This window comes from Salpingoeca rosetta (assembly GCF_000188695.1).
Source record: "Salpingoeca rosetta unplaced genomic scaffold supercont1.8, whole genome shotgun sequence".
NCBI classification, from domain to species: Eukaryota; class Choanoflagellata; order Craspedida; family Salpingoecidae; genus Salpingoeca; species Salpingoeca rosetta.
The window spans coordinates 1,740,614-1,764,800 of NW_004754926.1; the positions used below are offsets into that span (position 1 = coordinate 1,740,614).

Consider the following 24,187-nt stretch of genomic DNA (forward strand, 5'->3'; position numbering starts at 1 on the left):
TGAGTGAGCAAAGTGAGTTGGGTGGATGGTGTGGGTGGTGTGAGCAAGCACACGAGCCAGGCGACAGCAACCACCACCAACGACAACGATCCACCAGCACCACCAGCACCAACAACAACCCACCCAAAGCTTGTCATCGTTGTTTGTTGTCCTTGTTGTGTTTCGTGTAACGGCAATTGTATCTTTGTGTGTCGCGTGTCGCCTTCAATTGCAAGCCGGCCTTCCATGCTGTCGCGTGCATGCAGTCGATAATTTTTTTTATTTTTTCCGCTCCACCATTTGCGAACCACATGTGAGTGAGTTGTTGTGTCGTGTGGACAACCTGCTCCGCCCACGTTCCTACCTGCCTTGCGCTTGCCGCTTGCGGCTTGCTCGGTCGGGGGGTGTGTTGTGTTGTCGAGCGCGTCCTGTGCTTTGTGCTTTGCTTGCTCTATATGTGTTGTGTGGGTCGATGCTTCTTGTGTGTCTCACCCACGCACTCATCATCATCATCATCATCATCATCATCATTACATGACCTCACACACACATATGTACCACACAACACGTGGGGGTTTGCGTTTGCTCGTTTTGGCGGGTGGCAGCACGTCAACCACCCCGCTTTGATCAATCGACAACCCAAAGCCCAGGACCGTGCACGACTTGCTTTCATCACCAGAATACCGCCATGCCGCACACTGAACTCTACGACCTCCTCGGCGTCTCGACGGATGCGTCGGACGCAGAGCTGAAGAAGGCCTACAGGAAGAAGGCCATGAAGTACCATCCTGACAGGAACCCTGATGCTGGCGAGAAGGTGCGCTTTTCTTCCTGCATGTGTGAGGATGTGCGCGCGTGTATGCATGCGTGTATGCATGCGCGTGTGTGTGTGTGTGTGTGTGCACTGAGTGAAAGCGGGTGCTTGTTATTTTCATTTTGGCTTTCGCGAGTATGGAGAATGGGGGTACAAGGACCTATTGTGCTGGGTGCTATGATCGTTGTTATGGTGTGTCCAAAAGTCCTGGCGATCGCCCAAGCCGTTTCGTCCCCTTCTCATACCTCTGTTTTGTAATCGTGGCTCGTTTGCTTGTGTTTTTTGTCGTGCGGCGTGTACAGTTCAAGGAGATCACACAGGCGTATGAGGTCTTGTCCGATGCTGAGAAGCGCAAGACATACGACCGCCATGGTCTCGACGGCCTGAAGGAGGGCCGATGTACGTTTATCTGCCCCTGTCTGTCTGTGCCTATGGGTGTGTCTGTGTGTCTGTGTGTCTGTGTGCATGTGGGTGTCTGTCTGTCTGTCGGGTTGTGTCTGTGTCTGTGTCTGTGTGCGTGCGTGTGTGTGTGGCTACGTTCGCTCCTCAACATGTGTGTGTGTGCTTGATGGCCATGGACCTACCCATGCTTACACGCAACTTCCCCCTCCCCGGCCTGCCTCGCCATTGCCCTTGTTCTTCTCCTTGCTGTCTTGCCGTGCAGCTGAGGGGCCTGGTGGCCTCTTTGAGCACCTCTTTGGCATGCGCCGCGACACGGGCCCAAAGAAGGGCGAGGACACCGTCCAACCATTCCCGTGCGTCGCGTGTTGAGCCTGCATTGAGCTTGTGTTTGTGATGCTTGCTTTTGCCCCCTTGGAACGAGCTTGTGCATGCATCAGTGGATGCGCGTATCGGTGCGCTCGCACGAGTACGCCAACGACCTTTTCGCGGCAATTTGGGAACGCTTGCCACTCGTGCACACGCTCGCGCTCACTCACACCCCCCCCCCCGCGTGTATGTTCTTCCTTCCTCCCTCCTTCCGCCTCCTTCCTTCTTCCTTCGTTCCTTCCTTTCTCGGTTCCTTCCTGCCTCAATGCCACTACCCGTCACAGTGTGAGCCTCGAGGACATGTACAATGGCACCACCCGCAAGATTGCGCTGCGCAAGCGTGTGCTCTGCTCCGACTGCAACGGGTATGTCACGGCACCTCCCTCGCAGCACGACTGGGTGCTGCGCCTCCCTGTTGTCCCTTTCTCCCTTTTGCTCCGCTTGCGGTTGTTCCTCCTCCTCCTTCTCACCGCTTGCGCGCACACACCATGTGTCGTTGTGTTATGGCTCACACCTGCGGGCTGAAATGTATGCATCATCTCTTGCACAACAGCGAGGGCGGCAAGCACGGCAAGGGCAAGACGTGCACGTCGTGCGACGGCCACGGCATCCGCGTTGAGCTGCGGCAGCTTGGTATCGGCATGGTGCAGCAGGTCCGCCGCGCGTGCGACAAATGCAACGGCACAGGTGCGTGGTTTGGGAGGGGAATATTTGTGAGCATATGTTTTGAGAGGGAGGATGGGTGGGTGAGGAAAGGGATGTCCGTGCTGTGTGGTGTTGTTGTTGTGTGCATCCTTGCCGTTGCGCCTGACACACACACACACACACACACACACACACACACACTCTCTCTCTCTCTCTCTCTCTCTCTCTCTCTCTCTCTCTCTCTCTCTCTCTCTCTCTCTTCCCGCCGTTCACCTTGCGCTCCTTCCCGTTGTGCTTGGTTCTCCATCCCTCTCTGTGTGCAGGTGAGATGTGGGATCCCAAGGACCTGTGCAAGACGTGCTCTGGCAAGAAGGTCATGCAGGACCGCAAGATCCTGGAGGTGCACATTGACAAGGGCATGCGCGATGGCCAGAAGATCACCTTCCGCGGGGAGGGCGACCAGGAGCCTGGCATTGAGCCCGGTGACGTCGTGCTTGTCCTCCGCGCAAAGGATCACCCTGTCTTTGAGCGTCGTGGCCGTGACCTCATCATGAAGAAGAAGATTGGCCTGACGGAGGCTCTGTGCGGGCTGGACCTCACGCTCAAGCATCTTGACGGCCGCATGCTGCACGTCAAGTGCCCGCCGGGCGAGGTGATTGCCCCAGACAGCGTCAAGGTCATCAAGGAGGAGGGCTTCCCCGAGCACCGCCGCATCTTCGACAAGGGCGACCTCTTTGTCGTGTAAGTTGTGCGCAACTGTGTTGTGTGTATATCTTTGTGTGTGTGTGTGTGTGTGTGTGTGTGTGTGTGTGTGTGTGCAACTGTGTTGTGTGCAACTGTGTGTTGTGTGTGTGTGTGTGTGTGTTTTGATACAGTGCTTCACTTACCGTTCCCTCTCCACCCTTGTCACCGCCACCCCCGCCGACTGTTACAGCTTTGACGTTGACTTCACCATGCCTGAGGAGCTGCGCACGCCGGAGCACCTGAAGAAGCTCGAGGCGCTGCTGCCGCCGCGCGAGAAGGTGGACATTCCTTCCGACGCAGAGGAGGTCGTCCTCCAGGAGCCCGACCCAAACCGCAGAATCGGTATGGCCGCTCTTGCTGCTCTTGTTGCTTGCTCCTCTTCCTCTTTCTCGTCTCACTCTTTTCTTGTGCCGCTTCTCTTGTTCCGCTTGCTTACTCACGCAATGGCCTGCTGCGTGCGCTGTGCTGTGCTGTGCTGTGTTGTGTTGTGCAGGCGAGGCTGGCCCTGGCGAGAGGCAAGCGTACGACGAGGATGACGACGAGGGCCACCACGCCGGCCCAGGCGTCCAGTGTGCAAGCCAATAAGCACTCCCAACAAGCACTCCCACCTCCACTTCGCAGCCCCTCTTTTGTCAAGTATCCCCAAGATACAGCACACATGCACACACACACATGCAATCAACCATCCGATCCAGTGCAGCAACCACCCAAGCAGAGGTGTTTGCTGCTGCTGCTGCTGCTACCACCACTGATAAGGTTGTGTGCTCTGTTTCAGTGTTTCGTAAAGCCCGTTGCTGGTCAGAGCTGTTTTTGCTTCTCGTTGCGTGAACCATTCAACGTGTAATGTCTCCCTTTCTCTATTCCGTCGAGTTGGCTGCTTGTTTTGGTCAATCGAGCCACTGCACACACTTGCACGGCAGGCCTCGCCCATCCAACCAAAGCAAGCATGCCTCTTCGTTGTTGTTGTGTCTTGTCAATGTGTTTCTTTGTTGTTTGCTTCGGCTACCGTTCCCCCCTCCCGTCGCGTCCCTTTCGCCCTCTCCCTCGACCCGCTGTTTCCTTCCCCCTCCTTACTAGACAGTTGCCACCTCTCTCATACACATATCCACGAGACGTAGTAACATAACAACACCTTGGAGCGTGTGCGTGCGACCCGAAACGCGGCCGTCTTTTGAGCAGAGCGGATAACACTAGCCAGGGTGACTTAATCACTAGCACTGCGTTCAAGCGCTGTCTGTGGTATCGTGTGTCTGCGCTGTGTGTGCGTGTGGTGGTGGTGGTGGTGGTGGTGCGCGCTGCCCTTTGGTGTGTAGCTGTAGTGGAGCGCAGCCCACACACGTGCACCATGCTTGAGGTGAAGTTGGTATGCTGTGTGACCTTGTGACAGCTGCTTGATGTTGTGATGTGATGTGACGATCAACATATGTAGTACAAAGCAGGTTTGAACAAAGAGAGGAACTGTGCTGTACACAGGTCCACAACGAGAACGACAAGGACAGCAAGCGTGGTAGCGGGACTGTGGGTGGGAAGGGAAGGGAGGGGAGGTGTGACAGTTGCCTTCTTGCTGCAGAAGCGAGGCCCTCGCTCAAGGAGGAGAAAAAAAAAAAAAAAAGGAAAAAAAAAAAAAAAAAACACCCACCACACCAGCCAGAAAAAAAGGCGGACCATAACCGACCGCGCGCACGCACACAAACAAACAAGCACACCAGCCAGCCAGCCAGCAAGTGACTGCTGTTCCCCGCCTTCCTCCTTCCTTGTTGTCGTTCCTTGTTGTGGTTGGTGTGCAAGGACTGCTTGCATGACATCGACGCAATGGCTGGAGGTGCCGGACAAAGGGGTGGTCAGCCCATATGTGCTGCATGACCCAACCTGTCTTCTGGCCAACGCGCTGGCAGACAAGACCATCAGCACCATCGCCACCGCACACAACCAGGTGTGCATGTGTGTGTGTGTGTGTGCATGTGTGTGTCAGTGAGCAAGTATGCGAGTGTGCACATGTGTGCGTGTGTGTGTCAGTGAACAAGAGGGGGAGTGAGCAAGTGTGCGAGTGCATGTCAGTGAGCAAGTGTGCGAGTGTGCATGTGCGTGCGTGTGCATGTCCGATGTGTATGTGAGCCACTGAGTGAGCACGGTTGCATGTTGGTTTCCTCCATCTCTCACTGATGTCGTGTCACCACATGTACAATCGCAGCTGGTATCCAAGAAGAAGAATAAGAAGGAGAAGAAGGATACAAATGAGGAGTCGGAGTCGGGAAGAACGGCAGGCGAGAGCTCGCTCTCACCATGGATTCCACTGACAAGCAAGACGTACAGGATCGTCATCAGCATCGATGTTTCGCCAAGCATGTTCTGCTTCAAGCCGAGCAGCAATAGCAGAGAGGAGACGGTCGGGAACATGCGCTCATCTGCGTTTGCAAAGATCCACAGCACGCTTGCTGCGTTGATCAGTTCCCTCGTCATCCAGGAGCCAGACAGCTCCCCGACATCCACAGTTCCGCCGCAGGACCAGCAGCACCAGCACAAGCAGCGCGAAAGGCGCAAGGGCGAAGGTGGCGGCTCAGACCAAGATGCGCTCGACACCATCGACGAAATGCTCCCAGACACAGCAGTGCCCACCATATGGCTCACCGTCCTCGTACAAGCCCACCAGAGCCTGCAGGGCAGCCAGCCCATCAAGACACTCGCACAGGGCATCCGCCTCACCCAGCACAATGTCACGGAGGTGGTGGGGATGGTGCAGCATCGGTTCCACAACCTCGTCCTCGACGAATCAGGCGCATCTGTCTTTGAGCGGCACCTCAACTTTGCACGGCGTGACGCGCGGAGCGCAACGGGAAAGAAGAAACCGCGCAAGCGACGGCGGGCAGACGTCTCCTTCGACAAGATTCTCCGACACGCGCTGTTTGCCCTCAATCTCCTGCCCAAGATCAGCACCCCGGTCGTCATCTTCCTGACAGACGGCATCGTGGGCTTGCCGGACCCTGCGCGGTCCATCACGCTGCTGCAGCGCCTGGCCACCACCGCTGCCACGTGTCACTTCATCTACCTTCAAGACGGGCCCGTCGCACCCGCCACAACCACGCCTGGCCTGCTGCGGCTACACCAGCACCGCCAGTCGCAGGCAAACGTGTACAACACGTCGCGCAATGTCACCAGGCGTCGTCACGGCGGCGGCTTCAGCGTGCAGCGCTCCCGCCCGCGACCGCGCTACCCAGGGAGCTTGCTCACGGTGTACAACTCGGACCTGCTCTTCTTCCTCGCGGAGGCGACGGGCGGAACCGTTCTCGTCCCGTCCGACCTCACAAACGGTGTGGGGAACGAGAGATGCGTGTGCGCGTGCGTGTGCGTGTGCGTGTGTTTTATGCATGTGTGTGTGCGTGTGCGTGTGTTTTATGCTTGTGTGTGTGTGTGTGTGTGTGTGTGTGTGTGTGTGTGTGTGTGTGCGTGCGTGTGTTGTATGCATGTGCATACTGGCGTGTGTTTCATGCATATCTCTTCTCACCGTAACCGTAACCCTCACCCTCCTCTGCGCTTCACCTTTGTGTGTGCGTTTGGATGTTTGGACAGTTGCTCTGGTGAAGGCATCGCTGCTTGTGCGCTGGGTCATGGACCAGCCGCCAAGCCTGCAGTCACGGCGACGGCTCAATGCCCCAACCTTCTTCCTGGGTGAGCATAGCGCCTGCGATGTAATGTAACCTCCACCGCGTGCTGCTCAGAACTTTTTTGTCTTGTAGATTTACATGCCACACGGATATCACGCCCACACACATGCACATCCGTACACAAGCATACAAACCGTGCGCTTTCTCTGAGTACACCACTGCCGCATACTTCACCAATGTTCACTCTCACACACACACTCACACACACACACTCACACACACACACTCACACACACACACACTCACACACACACTCACACACGTTGCATACGCGCATGCGCACATGTACACGAGACAGCGCCGGCATCGCGTGCAGCGCTGCTTGGGTCGTTTGAGGAAGGCAGCAGCCAGGTCCCGCTGGTGCGAACGCTCTGGGGCGGCTACAGGTTCACCTGCAGCCCCGTTGAGTAAGTCCTCGCATAAGCCATGCCCGAGTACAGCCAATGATTTGGGATTGTGTGTATGTGTGTGTGCGTGTGTGTGTGTGTGAGTTTGTATGTGTGTGTGTGTGTGTAGGGGGGGGGGGAATCGTGGGCGTTAGCTTGCACTGCGATCTGCCGTACTTACGAAGGCTTTGCACGCGGTTTTGTTTTGTCTCACCCAAACGTCGCAGTGTTCTTCGACATCGCCTGGCCCTCGGTTTTCGACTGAGTGGGGTGAGCACACAAACACCCGTGCTTGCACTGTCACCACAACTACCACAATCGCACACGCACACACATAGACATGTCATGATTCGCTGCGCACTCGCTCACGCACGCGCTCCTATCTTGCTTGTAGATTGGCTCACTGCCATTTGAGGGCGAGAAGAAGACGGAAGCGGTTTTGTTGCAGCCAATGGTGCAACTCGTTTTTCGCCTCACCGAACACGTCGCTCTCGGTTCGTGGCCTCACACCCTCGCATGCGGTCTGCCTTTATTTCGTGCACACACACACACACGCAAAGTGCTGGCACATACACATAGTTGCTGACTCACACTTGCACGCATACACACACTCACGCTTTCATGCGCATATCTACACGTGCATGCGCTTTACAGAGTGCCAGGTGCTGATTGCTGACCGAGCGGGTGTTGCCTCGTACAAACTGGACGAGAACGCCATCATGGCCAACTTCTCCCAACACAAGCCATGTACTATAGAGCTGAGGTACGCGCGATGGGAGACTGCGCAAAGAAAGACCGCACAACGCACTGTATTTCGTGGTCGAGGTGTTGTGCATGGTAAAACGGTGCCGTCTCTCTTCCTCCCACCCTCTCATTTGCGCGTACACACACACCCACACACACACACACACCCACCCACACACACACACACACACACACACACACACACACACACACACACACACACACACACACACACACACACACACACATCCAATGGGCAGGTACTTCCTGGTTGGGCCGAGAACATACGCTGAGCAAGCGCGTTTGTTCCCCATTTCCACTGCTGCTTCCAGTGGCAAAGGGGCGAGCGTTGCTGGGCCCGTGGCAAGAAGCACAGGAACGCTGGCGTGGGTCATTCGAAAGCTGAGGCAGTGTGATAACACGTTGCAACTCTTGCTGCAGTTTCGCTCACAGAAAGAACTTCTGGATCGGCACGTCGCAGAGGTGGGGTTCAACTCGTGCTGCTGCTGCCGCTGTATGTGTGTGTGTTGTGTGTGTGTGTGTGTGTGTTGTGCGTGCGTGTGTGTGTGGTTGTGTGTTGTGTGTGTTTTGACCTCGAGGCGTCGTTGAGCCGTGCCTCTGTGGCTCAGTGGGCTCAAGTACCGAAGACTCTTGGTCACTCGCGTTTGTTTCTCATTCATGCAAACCGCAATCCCCTCCCAACACAACACACATGCATGCCCGTGCACAATTGCACATCACTCCAGACGTTGAAGGAGCAGCACGAGACGTTGTTCTGCGTGCGCAATAACCGGCTGGTTGCGCTTGATGGCGCTCTGCCTCGACTCCGCGCACTCAAGACAATGCATCCACGCCAATACCGTACGCGCACTGCTCCTGTTATGACCCAGTGGCCCTCTGCCTGTGACTGATGGCGAGTGCGCATGCTTTGTGTGGGCCCTCGCTTTATCATACAACCACACGGTCATGTCTTCACACAATGCCTGATGCACTGCTTTGTGCTCGTGTGTGTGTGTGTGCGTGTGTGCGCGCGCGTGTGTGTACTCTTCTTGTTGCTTGCCTTTGTCTCTCGTCTGCAGAGGCGTACTGGCACGCGGTTGCGTGTCTGTCTGCACCGATTGCACGCATGTTCACGTCCACGGACTACATGGTGGCGCTGCTGCTTCACGACATTCGCCCAGATATCCTAACAGCCAGGTACCCCGTGCAATAACGACACGCGTGTCCCAATTCCGATGATCCTCTGTAGTTTTGTTTTCTCTTACGTGTTGTCATCTCACTCACCACCCACGACCACTCACAACTACCCATGACCAACGACTCCATCCATCCCCCTCACCACAACCACGACGACAACCATCGCCGCGACCATGACAACACTAGAACTGCCGACACGGCGGCGCAGTTCAGCGGGAGCGCCGGTCTGCTGATGGCCAACGTGTCCTGGGCCATGGCGCGTCGCCTCCTCCGCAGCAGACTCCGCCAGTGGTGCAGCCTGCCGCTCTCCCCTGACTGCTACGTTGCCTTCTTCAGCGACCTTGGCTGCGGCTATGAGCCCGGGTTTGTGCTCGTGCAGTTGGCCCTGCGTGATGCTCTGGCACAGCTGCAGCTCTGCTACTTTGGTGAGTGCACGAGTGAGAGAGTGTGTGAGTGCGTGTGTGTGTGAGTGTGTGTGAGTGTGTGTGAGTGAGTGAGTGTGAGTGTATGAGTGTGTGTGAGTGTATGAGTGTGAGTGTGAGTGTGTGTGTGTGAGGATGCTCTCGCCCGTGATGTTTCCATGCAATAGCAGCTGCTCTACCGATCAACGCGGTTGATGCATGTTGCACATGTGTTCCACATCGAATTTTTGCCTTGTTGTCGGTGCCACGCACGTCCTCAACACGCATTTACTCCTGCTGGTAGGCGGCGACGTGGATGTGCGCCAGGGAGTACGGGATTCTCTCCGGCAGGCCATTTACGTCTCAAAGACAGGTACTACCAGCCACCCACACCCACACAACACATCACACACAACACACAACACACAACACACACACACAACACACAACACACAACACACACACACAACACGACACACAACACACAACACACAGCACACAACACACAGCACACACAGCACACACACACACAACACGACACACAACACACAACACACAGCACACACACACACACACAACACACAACACACAACACGCACACACGCACACAACACACACAACTAGCCAACCAACCAACCAACCACCCATCCATCCAACCAAACTCAACTGTTGCTCACGTGTCACGAATCTTCTGCGTTACATCGCCAGTTGAAACGGAGAAGAAGGCAAAGAGCGGCACAACAGGGAGCAACACCACTTCGCGCGAAGCCAGTAGTGAACCCCATGCTGACACACACGCGGCCACTGAAGAAGAAGCAAAACGGAAGCAGACCGAGGTGCGGTGAGCAGCGCAATCGCGCAGCACTGTGTGCTTCCTGTTGCAAGTTGATCAGCTGAGTTTGACTGACACCAGATGCCGTCTTGTCTTCTCGTGACTCACGTCCATTCTCTTGCTCTTGCTCTCCACGCACACACACACACACACACACACACACACACACACACACACACACGCACACACACACACACACACACGCACACACACACACACGCACACGCCAGCGCTCGCTGTTCCACGGCCCGATCCGCCCGGTCAACACCAAGCTGACCAAGCTGCTTGTTCGCTACCGCCAGCGCCCGGCCACTCTTCTTTCCTTTGGCAGCAAGAAGGCCACGCGTGCCGCGTCCCAGCGGCTCGTCTCTTATCTCCACAAGCGCCGCACCGTGGCCCGGTTCAACTTTGAGGGCGCCAGCTCGGAGGACCCTGTGGCGCTTGCACGCATGCTTGTACGTCAGCGAAGGAACGAGGGCTTCGTGTACACGCGCACCAGCGATGGCGTCATTGCGCTCGCCCTGCAGTTGGACATGGACACGACGCACTCCCAGCCGCACGACAACAGTCCAGACACAACAAGTCACAACACCACCGCCACACAGCAGCAGCAGCAGCAACAGCAGCAGCAGCAAACGTACTCAAAGGCGACACACGAGCCAGCGACCACGACACGCGCATCAAGAAAGCACATGCGGGACAACGGGTTGCTGACGATGGCAGACCAGCTCAGCAGTCGGGTCCATCGCCACAAGAACCCGAGCGCTTCGTGTATTGTGCAGTATGTCGTGTTCCCGCCCACAACCAAGACCCCGCGCCTATTTGCGGTGGAGGTGTGGGTGGAGCCCCAGTATGGTGTTGTTCGCCAGTGCCGCAACAACCCCACCTACCTGCACCAGGCAGGCTTCAAAGGCGTCCTCAACCGTATCTGCACGAAGGACCAAACAGCCCTGTGCGCAGTGGCGTCATTTGACTTTGTTGATCGCTGCATGCTGCGGGCAGTGCAACGCGAGGATGAGCGACAGGCGCGGAACCGCAAGAACGCCATGTCGGCCAAGCAGGGGGACGAGGCTGATGCGTCGTATTGCGACGAAGCAACATCATCGCAAGCAAGGAAATCGCAAGATGCGCGACCAGGGCGACAAGAACAGCCGCAAGCTCGTCAGCCAGCACACGCACAAGCGCAGCAGCAACAGCAGCAACAGCAACGACAACGACAACGACAAGAACAAAAATCGCAACAAGAGCAAGCACAGCAAGGAGAGCCAACGAGTAGCGGGGATGGCGGTGGCGGTACCACAGCACACATTGGCCCGCTGCTTGACGTGATTCAAATTGTGGAGCCGCCACGCGTCGCACCAACGTCGTATTACTTTGACCGGGAGGCCGGCGGTGTTGTGCAGTCCACATATGTCCCGTTTTCCGCCATGCAGCTGATACGGTGCGCGCGAAGAACAGACTTCACCTTTGATGCTTTCCTTCCGCAGGACTTTGAGCCAACAAGCGAAGATGGTGGTGATGGCGGCGGTCGCCACACCACTGCCGCCGAGCCGCCAACAATTTCAGCCACCAGCACGAAGAGCACCAGCACAGCACAAGCGGACGCACACGCAAACTTCGCAGCAAACTCGGACAAAGGCACAGGTACACGAGCAAACCGCGAAGAACCAGCTACATGTGGGGACGCGCCCACCGCCACCACAACACCAACGCCGCCGACGGCCAACGGGTGGAAATCAGCTCGGGAGTGCTTCCTCAGCAATGTGCTGTCGGCGTGCATGGGGCGCACCGTGTCTGATGTTGCAAGCATGGAGGTGCGGCTGAGGGCGTGCGAACAGGACTACCTGTACACTATGCTCCACTCTGAGCGTCCAGGGGAGGGCACGCTCAACCTTGGTCTCAATGACTTTGTCACGCCAAACGAGGATGCAGAGATACTGGCGTGGCTCGCCCACGGCGCTGATTTGCCTGCGTCTGTGGTGGAGGCGAAGAAGAGGCAGTACATCAAGACGATGCTGGAGTCGGAGGTGGCCATGCGGTTGGAGGTGCTCGCAAAGAGAATGCAGACGCACGCCGGCAGCGCAGAGAGTGCGGAAGCCGGCAACCACCAAGCTGCGACAGGCAGCACCGGTGGCAATGCGGAGGCAGCGACGCAAGGCGGCATGCCCGACAGTCCAGCGCCCACACCTGCTGCCGACAGCGCGGGAACGGGACCAACCGAAGCAGCACCAGCAACAGCAGCCGCGGCAGCGGACAAGGAAGCATTCAGCAGTGCCACTGTGGGCACGGAAGAGCATGGTTTGCTGAGCGGTGACAGCGGCGGCAATAACACCAGCAGCGGCGGGGACGATGGTGGTGACTCTGGCGATGATTCTGGCATGGAGGTGATTGAGGACTACGATGAAGAGTACAATCTGTGCGATAACTTGCCGCAGCTGCTGGACAAGTTGAAAGCAGTGCGGACACGCGATGGCGATGGTGATGATGGCGATGGCATGCCACAGGAGGCAGCACACGCTGCACGAGCACGCGCCAACGGGGGCCGCAACACCACAGCCACAATTGAAGGCGAAGCCGGCGTGGCCTCAGCAGCGGCCACGACAACGACGACCACAACGACCACAACGACGACGACGACGACCACCACCACCACAACAGAAGCGACAACACGGTCTCCTGCTGCGGACGAGTCGCCAGTGGCGTCAGGAAAGACAACGCAAGCGCCGTCTCTGCGCGCATCAAGGAAGCCATCTGCTGGATCGCTGGCGGCAATGGGGACAACAACAGCAGCAGCAGCAGCGAGAGCAGCAACAGCAGCAGCAAAGGCTGCGTCGTTGTCGTCATCGTCGTCGTTCGATGGTGCACACATCAAGCATGCCAGGGATCGAGATGGCGGTGGTTGTGGTGGCGATAGCGACAGGGAGCGTGCCACCGATGAAGACAGGGAGGAGGTGGTGACGCATCGACCTCCTTACCGCTGTTTCTGCTTCGTGCAGGATGCCGACATGATTCTGCTTGTCTTCCGTGCACACAACCAGGCGTGCCGCTTTGAGGAGCTGTACGCCAACAAGAGCAAGCCGTTTGGCAAGTTCACCATCCATATGTTCTCCATCAGCCGGGATCACCTGTTTGCCGGTGTGCGCCCCAAGTTTGCTGCTGCGCACATGTTTCCACGCGACCTGCGGCTGTGCGGGGATCTGGGCATTGACGCGCCCATTTCTGCGCTCTCAGCCACCCCGCACGCGTACCTGCAAGATCTGTTCTGCCGCGCCTTTTCGCAGGCTGTGATGGTGGCGCTTCAGCGTGAGATTGCGCTGTGCCACATCACGTTCCGACGCACGCTGTCCGCACTGCGGCGGTTGAACTGCTCGATTTCTGTCACCAACCTCGTTGAGAGCATGGAGGACACAGATGCGGAATACATCGACGGAGTGTGAGTGTGCACGCATGCAATTATGTGTGGGAGTCGTTGTGGGGCCTGCGTTGGGATGTAAACACGTGGTTGAAACATGCGTTTGGCTGCTGGCTGTACTGGATGGACACCACCACAAAACACCTTTGCCAATCATTTCCAACTCGCAACTACACGTGTACACAGTTGTACACATACATACACCTACACACACACACACACAACCACGTATACGCACTCGCATATATGATCCGACTCGCTCACACATACACACGCATGTCCACATGCACACGCATGCACACACAATCATACACACACACGCAACCACGCATACGCACACGCAACCACGCATACGCACACGCATACGCATACACATACGCACTCGCATGTATGATCCGACTCGCTCACACATGCACACATTCACACACATGCACACGCATGTCCACACAATCATACGCACATTCACACACATGTACATACGCGTGTACGTGCGCTCTCGTCGCATTGCTAGTATTCCAATCCATCTGCTGCCTGCCCTTATGAACCGGCGCTTTGGAGCAATTGTCCAGCGCCGTGTGAAGAGCACGACTGCGTTCCCTGCGTTTTACGTTGCGCGCGACGCGTGGAAGACAGACAAGCAACGACAGCGGGAAGAGGAGGCACAGGGACCTGGCTTGGTGAATGACGAAAACCTCACACAGAAGCAGGCCAACGCAGCGAGAAAGGCAGCACACATGTACAGCTCACCAGCTCTGGTGGCACAGGACCAACAGTATGCAAACGCGCGCGTGCATGAGCTTCACCGCCGCGATGTGAATGCCGCCTGTGCCGGTGCTGGCAATGGTGCTGCTCATCACGAGCATGCCATCAATGTACCTTCGGCTCCTGCTAACACCACCAGTGACACAACCAGCAGTGGCACCTCCGCCGCAGCCACGAGTGACACGATCACGGCCTTTGAGGCTGCAGACGCGGTTGCTGCGGCAGCAGCAGCTGGCGGTGGCACTGAGACGGGTGACATGGAGGAAAGGGCACGCGCATTGGAGGGCTTGGAACCGTTTGTGGACAATGCCCAGCTTGGCTCCCCTTGGCTCTGGGACACCGCCGCGTTCCATGACGACCAAAGCGTTTCGGACGTCCTTGAGATGGCGTCAGCTGTGCGTGCCTCCCCGCCGGTTCCGCCCCACATTGAGGCGATGCAGCAGGCGTCCAAAGCGTTTGCACGCTGTACGTCAGTGCGGGCCAAGGCGAAGGAGCCCGTGTTCATCCACCTCAACACGGTGGTGCATGTTGGGTCGCGCGTGGTGCGGTTTGCAACGCGGTCGTTCCCCGGGTCCATTGATGCCCTTGTTCGCGACAGCCAGGGCTGCCTGACTCCCGCGGTTCTGCGTCACGCCGTGGACAACGAGCAGCTCCGGGTTTGGCTGGAAGTCACCGCTTTCCACACGATTGCGTTGCCCAACTTGTCCGAACTCACAGCACCACCCCCGCATGTCCCCCCTCACCCTGACCCAGGGCAGAGGCAGCAGCAACAACGGCGACAGCAACAACAGCTGCAAGCTGGACAACTGGGTCGTGGCGGCAGTGTTGTGACGCTTCATGGTGCTGACAGCAGCCCGGATGTTGCAAGTGACGAGCAGGAGCAGCAAGATGCACAGGAGGATGACCAGGCAGCATTTCAGGCCTGGGCCCATGGTCTGCTGGCGTGCGACAGCTACACGTCATACCGGCCAGGTAGCGAGTTTCGCATGAAATCCCTGCCATCACCCTTTGATGCAGACGCAGCGAAAGACTTTAGACTTGACGGCGATGGCCCTCCACAGATGGAAGTGTTTGACACCCTGTGCAACAGCATTGCGTGGCAGGTGACAGATGAGTTGGTGGCGTTGCTGCGGTGCTCGCCCCAGTTTGACCAAGTCATCATCAACAACATTGCTGGGCACGTGCAGCAGCCGCCGGCGTTGACAGACAGCATCAACTTCTCGCAGGCGCACCGGCTGGCCGCCCCACGCCCCGTGCCCGAGACGGAAGCTGCGAGACAGTTTATCGAGGACAACAAGTTCTACCGCAGGGAAGTGGCGTTTATGTTTGTGAAACTGCTGGGGCATCTTGACCTCAAGGGCCACAGCGCAGTCTCCATGGGAGAGGCTTGTTTCATGATTGTGCCCAACACGTGGCTATCACCACCAGCATCATCATCAGCATCGCCACGAGGCAGCAGAGACGATGCCGTCTCGTCAGCCTCATCCGTTGTCTTTGAGCACCCGGCTGAAGGTGCCGGCACAGCAGCAGAAGATGGTGACCACCAGGTTGCCAGCAGTCGCGCGCGTTCGGCAAGCAGTACCACGAGCATCCCTACCCCAACGCCCTCCCCTTCCTCCTCCTCCTCCTCCATTGCGTCGGCAACACGAACACCGACACCAACACGAACACCGAGACCAACAGCAGCAACAACAACAGCAGCAGCAGAAGGGAGTGGCGCGGCATCAGCGTCAGCGCGGAGCGAGAGCGATGGCCAGCCCAGCAACAGCAGCAGCACTGCTAGCGAGGATCAGCTGCAAGAGGGCATGCACAAGACCCCAGCGACGTTCTTCACGCGCCCGTGCAGCGAGTACCTGATGAAAGAGCATCCGGACATGATTCAGTTTGAAGCCGAGGGAGAGGAGAAGACAGTCAGCAAGCACGACATTCGGCAGATGCAATTCCACCTCATCCTCACCGTGGATTACAGCACAGTGAACATCTTCTTCAACACGCGTCTTGGCACCGTGACGGCAGAGATGAGGGAGGCACTTGAAGCGCTTGACACGCAGCTCGTGCACGCCTGGCGCCGGGCAAACCAGATTCTGATGATGCGAATGGTGATGCAGCATGGCATCAAGTTTGATCCGCTCATTCCCGCTGGTGCTGAAGACTACAGCCAATTGCAGGCGGCAATGGGAGCAACAGGCACTCAGCCGCCTACCCACAGCCCGAGCACACACGCCCGCGCCCCACAGGCAATGCACCCGCTCTCCTCAAACGTCACCGCTCCGCAATCGCAGCCAACTCAGGCACCACCACGACCACCACAGCGAACTGCCACAGCCACGGCCGCGGCCACGGCCACCACCACCACCACTGGTACTGTTGCGGGAGGAGCAGCACCAGCGCGGTCGTTTTCACACCTCATGCAGTCGTTGGTGAAGAAAGACCGTGCACGCCCGAGCCAATTTGCGCTGCCGCTGCTCTTTCGCTGCGTGTATCCGCTGTTTCCCAGAGTGACCGGTCAGCAGATTGGCGACGCCATTCAGAACAACCGCTTCTTGCCGCTGAAGAGCGACTGGGTTGTCTTGAACAAGACCACGCTCATTCACATGCACGGGCTGACGCTGAGCCAGGCGCGCGCTGTGCTGGGCGACTCCTTCCACAACATGCCCGTGTTTTTTAGGCGGTATGCGCAGCGCGCGGAGCGGGAGGGCGGGGGCAGGTCGAGTGAGTTCCCAACCAAGGACGCCTTCTTCAGCTTTGACATTTACAGCATGCAGAAGCTGACGCGCAAGTTCCACCTTGCGTTTTGTCGCATTGTGGAGCAGGCCGCGGCAAACCTCATCTCGCACGCGTTTCAGAGCGCAGCCAACGCCATTGGCCGCTCGCACAGGATTGAGTTTGTCAATTTCCTGCACGGGTATGAAGACCAGGCCATCCTGGCGCTGCCGCTCCGGGAGAGCATGCGCAACCACGTGCAGCTGTTTGGCCTGCTGCGGCAGTCGCTGCTGCGCTTCATGCGCGTGTACTCTGGCAAGGCCGAGCTCGAAGGCAAGCCAACGCAGGACGGGACGGCACTGGAGATGGACCTGAAGGACATGCAGTTTATCTACAGCTCACAGCAAACGGTGGCGCGGAGCCTGGCGCGTTCGGGACGCGACATGCACCGGCCCTCTGTGGAGAGCACAAAGATTGGCGACGGCCTGGCCTGTGTGACTGTGCAGTTTGTGGACGACGAGGCGCCCTTTGCACCGCATCAGCACCGCTACCCGCTCGGGTGGATGCAGGGTCCGGTTGGAGCGTCGCTGTCGGGGGCGTGCCACGCGCTGATGCAGGTGCTGCCGAGGATGACGCGAGCGGCCAGCTGGCAGCGAAAGAGGCTGGAGAACATGGAGAAAATGCCGCACACGGGCGTTGTGCCACCGACACCGCCAACGCATCTCCCATTGCACTCGCGTGCTCAATCCCGCACACATTCGCGGCCGCATTCGCGTGGGGGATACCTTCCGTCCCGGACGCCGTCACGTTCACAGGTGCGGCCAGAGCAACAACAACAACAACAACAACAACAACAACAACAACAACAACAACAACAACAACAACAACAAGCAGGGCAACAAGAGCAAGAAGGACAGGAAGAAGGGCAGGAAAAACAAGAAGCAAAACGACAGGAAGCACAACAACGTAACGGGCAAGAAGAACACGGGCGAGAAGAGCAACAAGATCAAGAACAGCAACGACTACAACAGGACGAGCGTGGCGCTGTGCTTTCGCCGCCAACAAGGGCTGCAGAAACAGCGACGTCGGGTGTGTTGTCGCCGATGGTTCTGAGTCCAACGCGCAGCGGTCGCTCATCTGTGCAGAGCGGTGTTACCGGGCCCACGATTGTTCAACCAAGAGTGCATCCACACATCCACGCTCTCCACACAACAACACCCCAGCGGGGGTCGCCGTACCTGCCCCAACCCCACCTGGAGCACGCTTACACGCTGCATCGTCCACAGCCACACCAAAGCGATCATCTCCCATTGGCCCCATCACGACAACCAACGGAGCAGCAGCAACAGCCGCAGCTCACATCTCCAACTCACCTGGAGCCAGCCACTACCGCAGCCAGAGGTACAGCAGTGCAAGGGATGCAAACGCCAAACACGGGGCTGAGCACGCTGTCGAGTTTCAGCAGTGGCCGTGTGCCCGCGAATGGTGTTGCACAGACCATTGCACAGCATTTCTCGAAGCGGTACGGGCAGCCAGCCGAGCTCCTCCCGCAAACGGTGCAGGTGAAGATGGCCACGCAACATCCCTCACCAGCAGCGGCAACGGAGGACGAGGAGGTGCCGGACCATACATTCCTCGACCGGTCGCTGTCGTCGTCACACAACAGCGTATTCGGTGATGGCGATGGCAGTGGCCATGGCAGTGGACTGAGTGCTCTGCTACGCCAGGCCCTTTCACGCCACAACGAGGATGACGAAGACACGCGCAGTCAATCCACAATTGAGGAAGAGGATGGACTGGAGGAGCGTTCCGGTGCCAACAATCATGATGAAGGCAGTGGTGGTGAAAGTGAAGGTGACGATGCCCAAGCTGGGGAGGCGGACACGGCTCGAACTGTGAGTAGCATGTCCGGCTCCAGTGATGATACAGTGGAGGCAGAGAACGAGTCAGCTAGGCCACAGCTCGAAGGCACGACGCACGCACCGTCATCAGCATTCCAGCACAGCAGCAACCGCAGCCTTGATCCTCTGCATGGCCGTGACTTGCACCGCCACCAACTACATCCACAAGAACAACAACAACAAGAACAACAACAACAACAACAACAACAACAGCAGCAGCAGCAGCAGCAGCAGCAGCAACAGCAGTTGAGTGGACAGGTGTGCGTTGCAGAGGAGCTCATGCACTCAATTGTTCGATGCCGTGCCCTGTCCAAGACAGAGACGATCAGCGGCCCACACATGCTTCTCCGTATTGGCATTCGCAGCGTGCGCAACACACGCACGTTTGTCAACATCATCAAGTCTGTGTTGCTGCAGGCAGCGTGCGACTTCATCATGGAGCAGCTCATTGCGCAACATCCCATCGTGGTGCCCGGTCGCTCCCAGCTCGCACGTTCTCTTGATGCGAGCATGATCATGCACAGTCACCAGCAGCTCCAGCGGCATTATGCAAACGTACACGCCCACCGCTTGGCGCACCTCGGACAACAGATAGGACTGCAGGAGCACTCACACCCTGCCCTCCCTTCAGATCACCACCACCACGACAGCCAGCGAGAGAAGAGGCGCCTCACCATGCAGCCAGGCCACGCTCTCATCCCACCACCTGTTGCTGCTGCTGCTGCTGATGATGATGATGGTGAAGTCGACGAGTGGGAAACGGAGAGCGCGCTTGAACGTATGCGAGGGCTGGAGTACTTGGATGAACTGACACAGGCGCATGCTGATCGTGACACGGACGTGCTCACGGCTCGTAGTGGCGGCGCTGCTGTGAGCAGCAGCAGCGTTGGTGACAGGATGAGTGCAAGCACTGCGGACACGAGTGTCCACGTGTCACAACCACTGTCTCGACCAGCAGCAGCAGCAGCCGCAGCGGCAACCAGACACCAACACCGCCAGCATAGCAGCACTGCGTCTGTTGCCGACGACGACGACGACAGCAGGCAGTCTTTGAGCACTGGCGGGCGCAGCAGCGAAGTTGGTGTGCACCGGGCAGCTTCTGGCACGCAAGCCACCGCCACGACACAGGTGGTACGGCAGCAAAGTGGAGAAGAGCAGCAGCAGCAGCAGCAGCAACAGCAGCAGCAGGAGTACAACCGCCAAATTCCGACAAGCGGTAGCGATCAAGCGCCGTCATTTAATGCGAAGATCGACGATGAACAACAGCAACAGCAGCAGCAGAAGCAGCAGCAGCAGCACCAACAGCAAGTGGGGCAGCTGCGCTTCCCATATCCTCTGGGCAAGTCGCTTCAAGGGGAAGTGCCCCTGTTCCGTTCAGCAAAACTGCTGGCGCTGTTGGCCGCGCGCACACACCGGCGCACGCGTCGTCCAGCATCACATGCCGGGGTACCGCAGCACGATGCTGTGCTGAATTACCACACGCTCGTGCCTGCACTCGGAACGCTGATGATCGAGCAAGTGCTCGCACCGCACTCCACGGCGTCCCACGTTGCATGCGAGCACATGCCTGCTTTTGTCGAAGTCCGCTCGATGCTGGACGCGCTGGTTGGTCTCATCCCGGAAATGGACGTTGCGTGCTTCAAGGCGCGGTCCGTGGGCGGCGACAGCGGTGACACCAAGGGTCGAGGAGGCCGTGGTGGTGATGGCGGAGGTGTGCACGGTTTTGCGACTGGCGGTAACACTGAGAGGGAAGCAGGTGCAGCAGGGGCGGCGGCACTGGCGTCGTCAGCGGAGGACCGTGAGAAGAACAAGTTCATCAAGCTTTCACTGCGGCTGCACAAGACGCTTGAGAACTCGCCCTCCACAAATCCGCGGTCGCTTGAAATGCTGCAGCAGTTCCCCGTGCTGCTGCGCACGCTCGCCAAAGCAGGGCCCTTGGTTGCCCGCCGCATCCGCCAGTACCCGCACCACACCATGCCATCGTCGCAATACCTGACGCACTCTGGGTCTGCCAGCTCGTCGCAGCTTGCATCACCGCTCACGCCGCGATCGCCGTCGCACGTGCTGTCCCCGCCGTCGGCAGGGCGGTCCACATCGCCATCGCCCTCCAGCAGCGGCGCCGCGAGCCCGCGGAGCAAGCGCACGGGCGGCGGGGTGTCGCAGGCAGCGCTGAGCAGTGCCCTCAGCCAGCGCAGTCAGCGGCAGGAGCGACAGAGGAAACAGCGACACACAGACATGAAGCGGGCGCTCGCAAAGGCGCGGTTCTCTCCGCGTGAATTGGGGACGATTGGCATCTTCCTTGATGACGACGACAGCAGCGCTGGTGGCGGTGATGGCAGCGATGACAATGCCAGCGAGGCCGAGAAAGACGATGACGATGGTTCTGATGATGACGACTACGAGAAAGACAGCAGCAGGCTCGTCCACGCTGCTGGCCCTGGTACAAATCATTCAAGAATTGGTCCCCACACGCGCGGAATTATCAACGGCAGCCGTGGCCAAAGACAGTTTGGCTGGCAGCAGAATCGTGGTGGTGGTGGTGGTGGTGGCGCACCGTTTGGCCGTGCCATGTATGCGTCTCGCTTCCTGCAGCGCCTGCGTGCCCTCAACACCAGCCGCGAGCCGTCGAACCGGCCGCCGTCACCGCCGAGCAGCCGCACTCGCCGTGCACCTGGCCGTGGCGGTGGCGACGCTGGTGGCAGCGGTGCCGGCGATGTGGTGCGCGAGGGCGGGGCGAAGGACCTCGGGCGACAACAACAGCAGCAGCAGCAGCAGCAACAGCAGCAGCGTGGTGTGACGAGCAAGACACAGGCAGCTGACAGGGCGATGCGACGGCTGCTGCGCGGGAGCAGGCGACTGGCCAGCATCGCCAACGGCGTCCGCGAGGAGGACCGAACCGGGGACCGTGCTGCCGAGGAAAAGGAGGACGGAGAGGACCCTGAGGCAATCCATGTGCTGATTGCGTCATCGCGCGGGTTTGATGACGACCTCTTGTCGACGCGCAAGGGCATGGTGCGTCACGCGCCCGGCAGCAAGCGCGTGCGCGGGGAGCAGTTTCCGGCCACACAGTACTTCTTGCCCGATGATGACCCAAACAGCATTGGGCTGAGCGACCGCCACAGCGCGCTCATTGTGGTTGTGGCGCGCGGGATGCTGTGGTGGGCGACGTACAACCAGCGGGAAGAGCCCACGCGCAAGTTTGGCGAGAAGCTGCAGTACATCCTTGAGTGGCAGCGGCTTCGGGCAACCACGCTGCAGGGCGCATTGCTGGGGAAGACGGGCCTGGGCCACCTGCTGCCACACAGCAAGGGCTACACGCCGACGACCGAGCACCCTTGGCTGCACGACATGAAGACAGCGGAGGTGGTCAGCCCCGTGATTCCCTTCCACCGCATGCCGACGGCGAGCGACGGCGCTGCCAAGCAGAAGCCGCTGTCACTGCAAGACCTGGGCATTCGCCAGTACGGCGTGCAGCACACGGCCAGCGGAGAGGTGGAGGTGACGGCGGCCGATGGCGGCGGCACCCAGGACATGCTGGCCAAGCTGCGCACGCCCGCTGCGGGGGTGAACCGCCACATGGCTGGAAACACGCCACCACAACACCGGCGCACAGGTGCACGCGGCAGCACGGGCTCTCCACCAGCGCCATCGCCGCCATCATCGCCGTCGTCGCGCCTGTCATCTTCAGCGCTGAACTTGCTCGCCAGCACGGCCACGGCTTCGCCACTCGGCGCCGGCAAGGCAGCTCGCCTGCCGCGCGTGGTGCAGCCGCGTCGCACGATGGAAAACCTGTTTGACAAGCCTGCAGAGTACGTGCGCTCGCGGCTGCTCACCCTGTTCCGAGAACCGAACCTGCGCATCACTGGTGGAATGCTGCGCCTGTACGACGCGCGCCGCAAGCAGGCCGGTGGTGAGCATCTCATGTACGGGCGCCTGCAGCGGTGTGTGGAGCTGCTGATGCAGACAGAACGCCTTGCCGTCCAGCTCTCCCAGCGCAGGAACGACTACGACATGTGGGTGGAGGATACCAAGCAGCGGCGGCGTGATGCCAGGGAGGCCGTCCCCTCCGTCGTGAACATGCTGTACATGCTGCGGCCGCTGCACTACTGCGCAACGCCCATCTTGCCTGGGATTCTCACGCCCAAGCCTGCGTCATCACACATGCATGGCGTGAGCTGGTCGTCGTCATCAGCGTCATCGTCGCCATCTACATCCAAATCGAAGCACGCGAGGGAGCCATCCAAGACAACCATGTCCGCAGCCGGTACAAGCAGCACTGAACCGGTGTCGTTGCTGCAGCTGTTGCGCCGCCCCCTGTCCGCCTCCACGTCGCCGCTCTTGTCGTCACTGTCGTCTAAGTCGTCCGAACAGTCGCATGCGCCTGGCGGAGGTGGCGCTGAGGGTGCGCTGCCAACCGATACGGCTGTCTCCGGGCACCATGCGGCGTGGCTGATGCAGCACATGCTTCGCTTCTGCCAGCGGTATGCCAGCTACGCGGCGAAGGTGCTCAAGTTTGATGTTGCGCTGGACAAGATTGCCACAGATGGCGAGGCATGTGTGCGCAGTCTCCGCCGCCGAGACGCCGTCTTCCTCTACGAGGTGCTGTCATGTTGTGTGTGTGTGTGTGTCTGCATGGTTGTTTGTGATGTTTTTTTTTTTTTGTGTGTGATGATGTTTGTGTGTGTGTGTGTGTGTGTTGATGTTTGTGTGTGTGTGATGTGTGTGCGTGTGTGCGTGTGTGCGTGCGTGCGTCTGAGGTTTGTTCTTTGTTTGTGTTGTGATGTGCGCGCTGTTTTGTGATGCGATCGCTAGCTGGTGCTCGGTGGTTTTGTGTTGTCTGATTGCGTATGTCCTCACCGCAGCCCTGTTGCCACTGCATTTGTGTTGCGGGTGATGTAGATGGAGACACCGCGCGTGTTTATGCAGAAGTTGAGTTCCTTTGATGACATTGCAGGCCTCCTCGTCCTTGAAGTGTTTGCACGTGGTTATCTCGTCTTTGTGCAGCTTTACGTCATGCACGGCCCAGGTAAGGCTGGTGGCCATGTGCTGGTTTGTCAGCATCCGTCGTTGTCTCAGTGCTGGCGGCAGGATATCGCGCCGTGTGCGTGCGTGCGTGTGTGTGTGCGTGCGTGCGTGCGTGTGTGTGTGCGTGCGTGCGTGCGTGTGTGTGTGTGTGTGTGTGTGTGTGTGTGTGTTTGTATCGACCAACGTCGTTCCGGCCTCTCAATCGGTCCCTC

General features: G+C 58.6%; 2 protein-coding genes across 2 annotated transcripts in view; both read left to right on the forward strand.

The window, feature by feature from the left end:
- The first annotated feature begins 272 nt into the window (after nt 1-272).
- Nucleotides 273-4,063, forward strand: PTSG_03843 (Dnaja4 protein). Its single transcript, XM_004995520.1, has 9 exons — nt 273-292; nt 585-796; nt 1,096-1,192; nt 1,458-1,548; nt 1,846-1,926; nt 2,115-2,248; nt 2,530-2,947; nt 3,141-3,292; nt 3,444-4,063. Exons 2-9 carry the CDS (start codon nt 668-670, stop codon nt 3,533-3,535), a joined length of 1,194 nt encoding a protein of 397 aa, XP_004995577.1. The 5' UTR covers nt 273-292; nt 585-667; the 3' UTR covers nt 3,536-4,063.
- A 564-nt stretch (nt 4,064-4,627) lies between these two features.
- The window catches only part of PTSG_12087 (uncharacterized protein), a gene marked incomplete at its 3' end in the record, with an annotated part of 23,964 nt that continues 4,404 nt past the window's right edge, over nt 4,628-24,187 (forward strand). The window contains exons 1-16 of the mRNA XM_004995521.1: nt 4,628-4,883; nt 5,142-6,258; nt 6,518-6,616; nt 6,911-7,019; nt 7,226-7,268; nt 7,393-7,492; nt 7,653-7,761; nt 8,003-8,225; nt 8,489-8,603; nt 8,822-8,939; nt 9,126-9,364; nt 9,645-9,713; nt 10,049-10,176; nt 10,403-13,605; nt 14,096-23,549; nt 23,850-24,051. Of these exons, the coding sequence (XP_004995578.1) occupies nt 4,749-4,883; nt 5,142-6,258; nt 6,518-6,616; nt 6,911-7,019; nt 7,226-7,268; nt 7,393-7,492; nt 7,653-7,761; nt 8,003-8,225; nt 8,489-8,603; nt 8,822-8,939; nt 9,126-9,364; nt 9,645-9,713; nt 10,049-10,176; nt 10,403-13,605; nt 14,096-23,549; nt 23,850-24,051 (15,463 nt within the window). The 5' untranslated portion in view covers nt 4,628-4,748. The remainder of the gene's footprint in view (nt 4,884-5,141; nt 6,259-6,517; nt 6,617-6,910; nt 7,020-7,225; nt 7,269-7,392; nt 7,493-7,652; nt 7,762-8,002; nt 8,226-8,488; nt 8,604-8,821; nt 8,940-9,125; nt 9,365-9,644; nt 9,714-10,048; nt 10,177-10,402; nt 13,606-14,095; nt 23,550-23,849; nt 24,052-24,187) is intronic.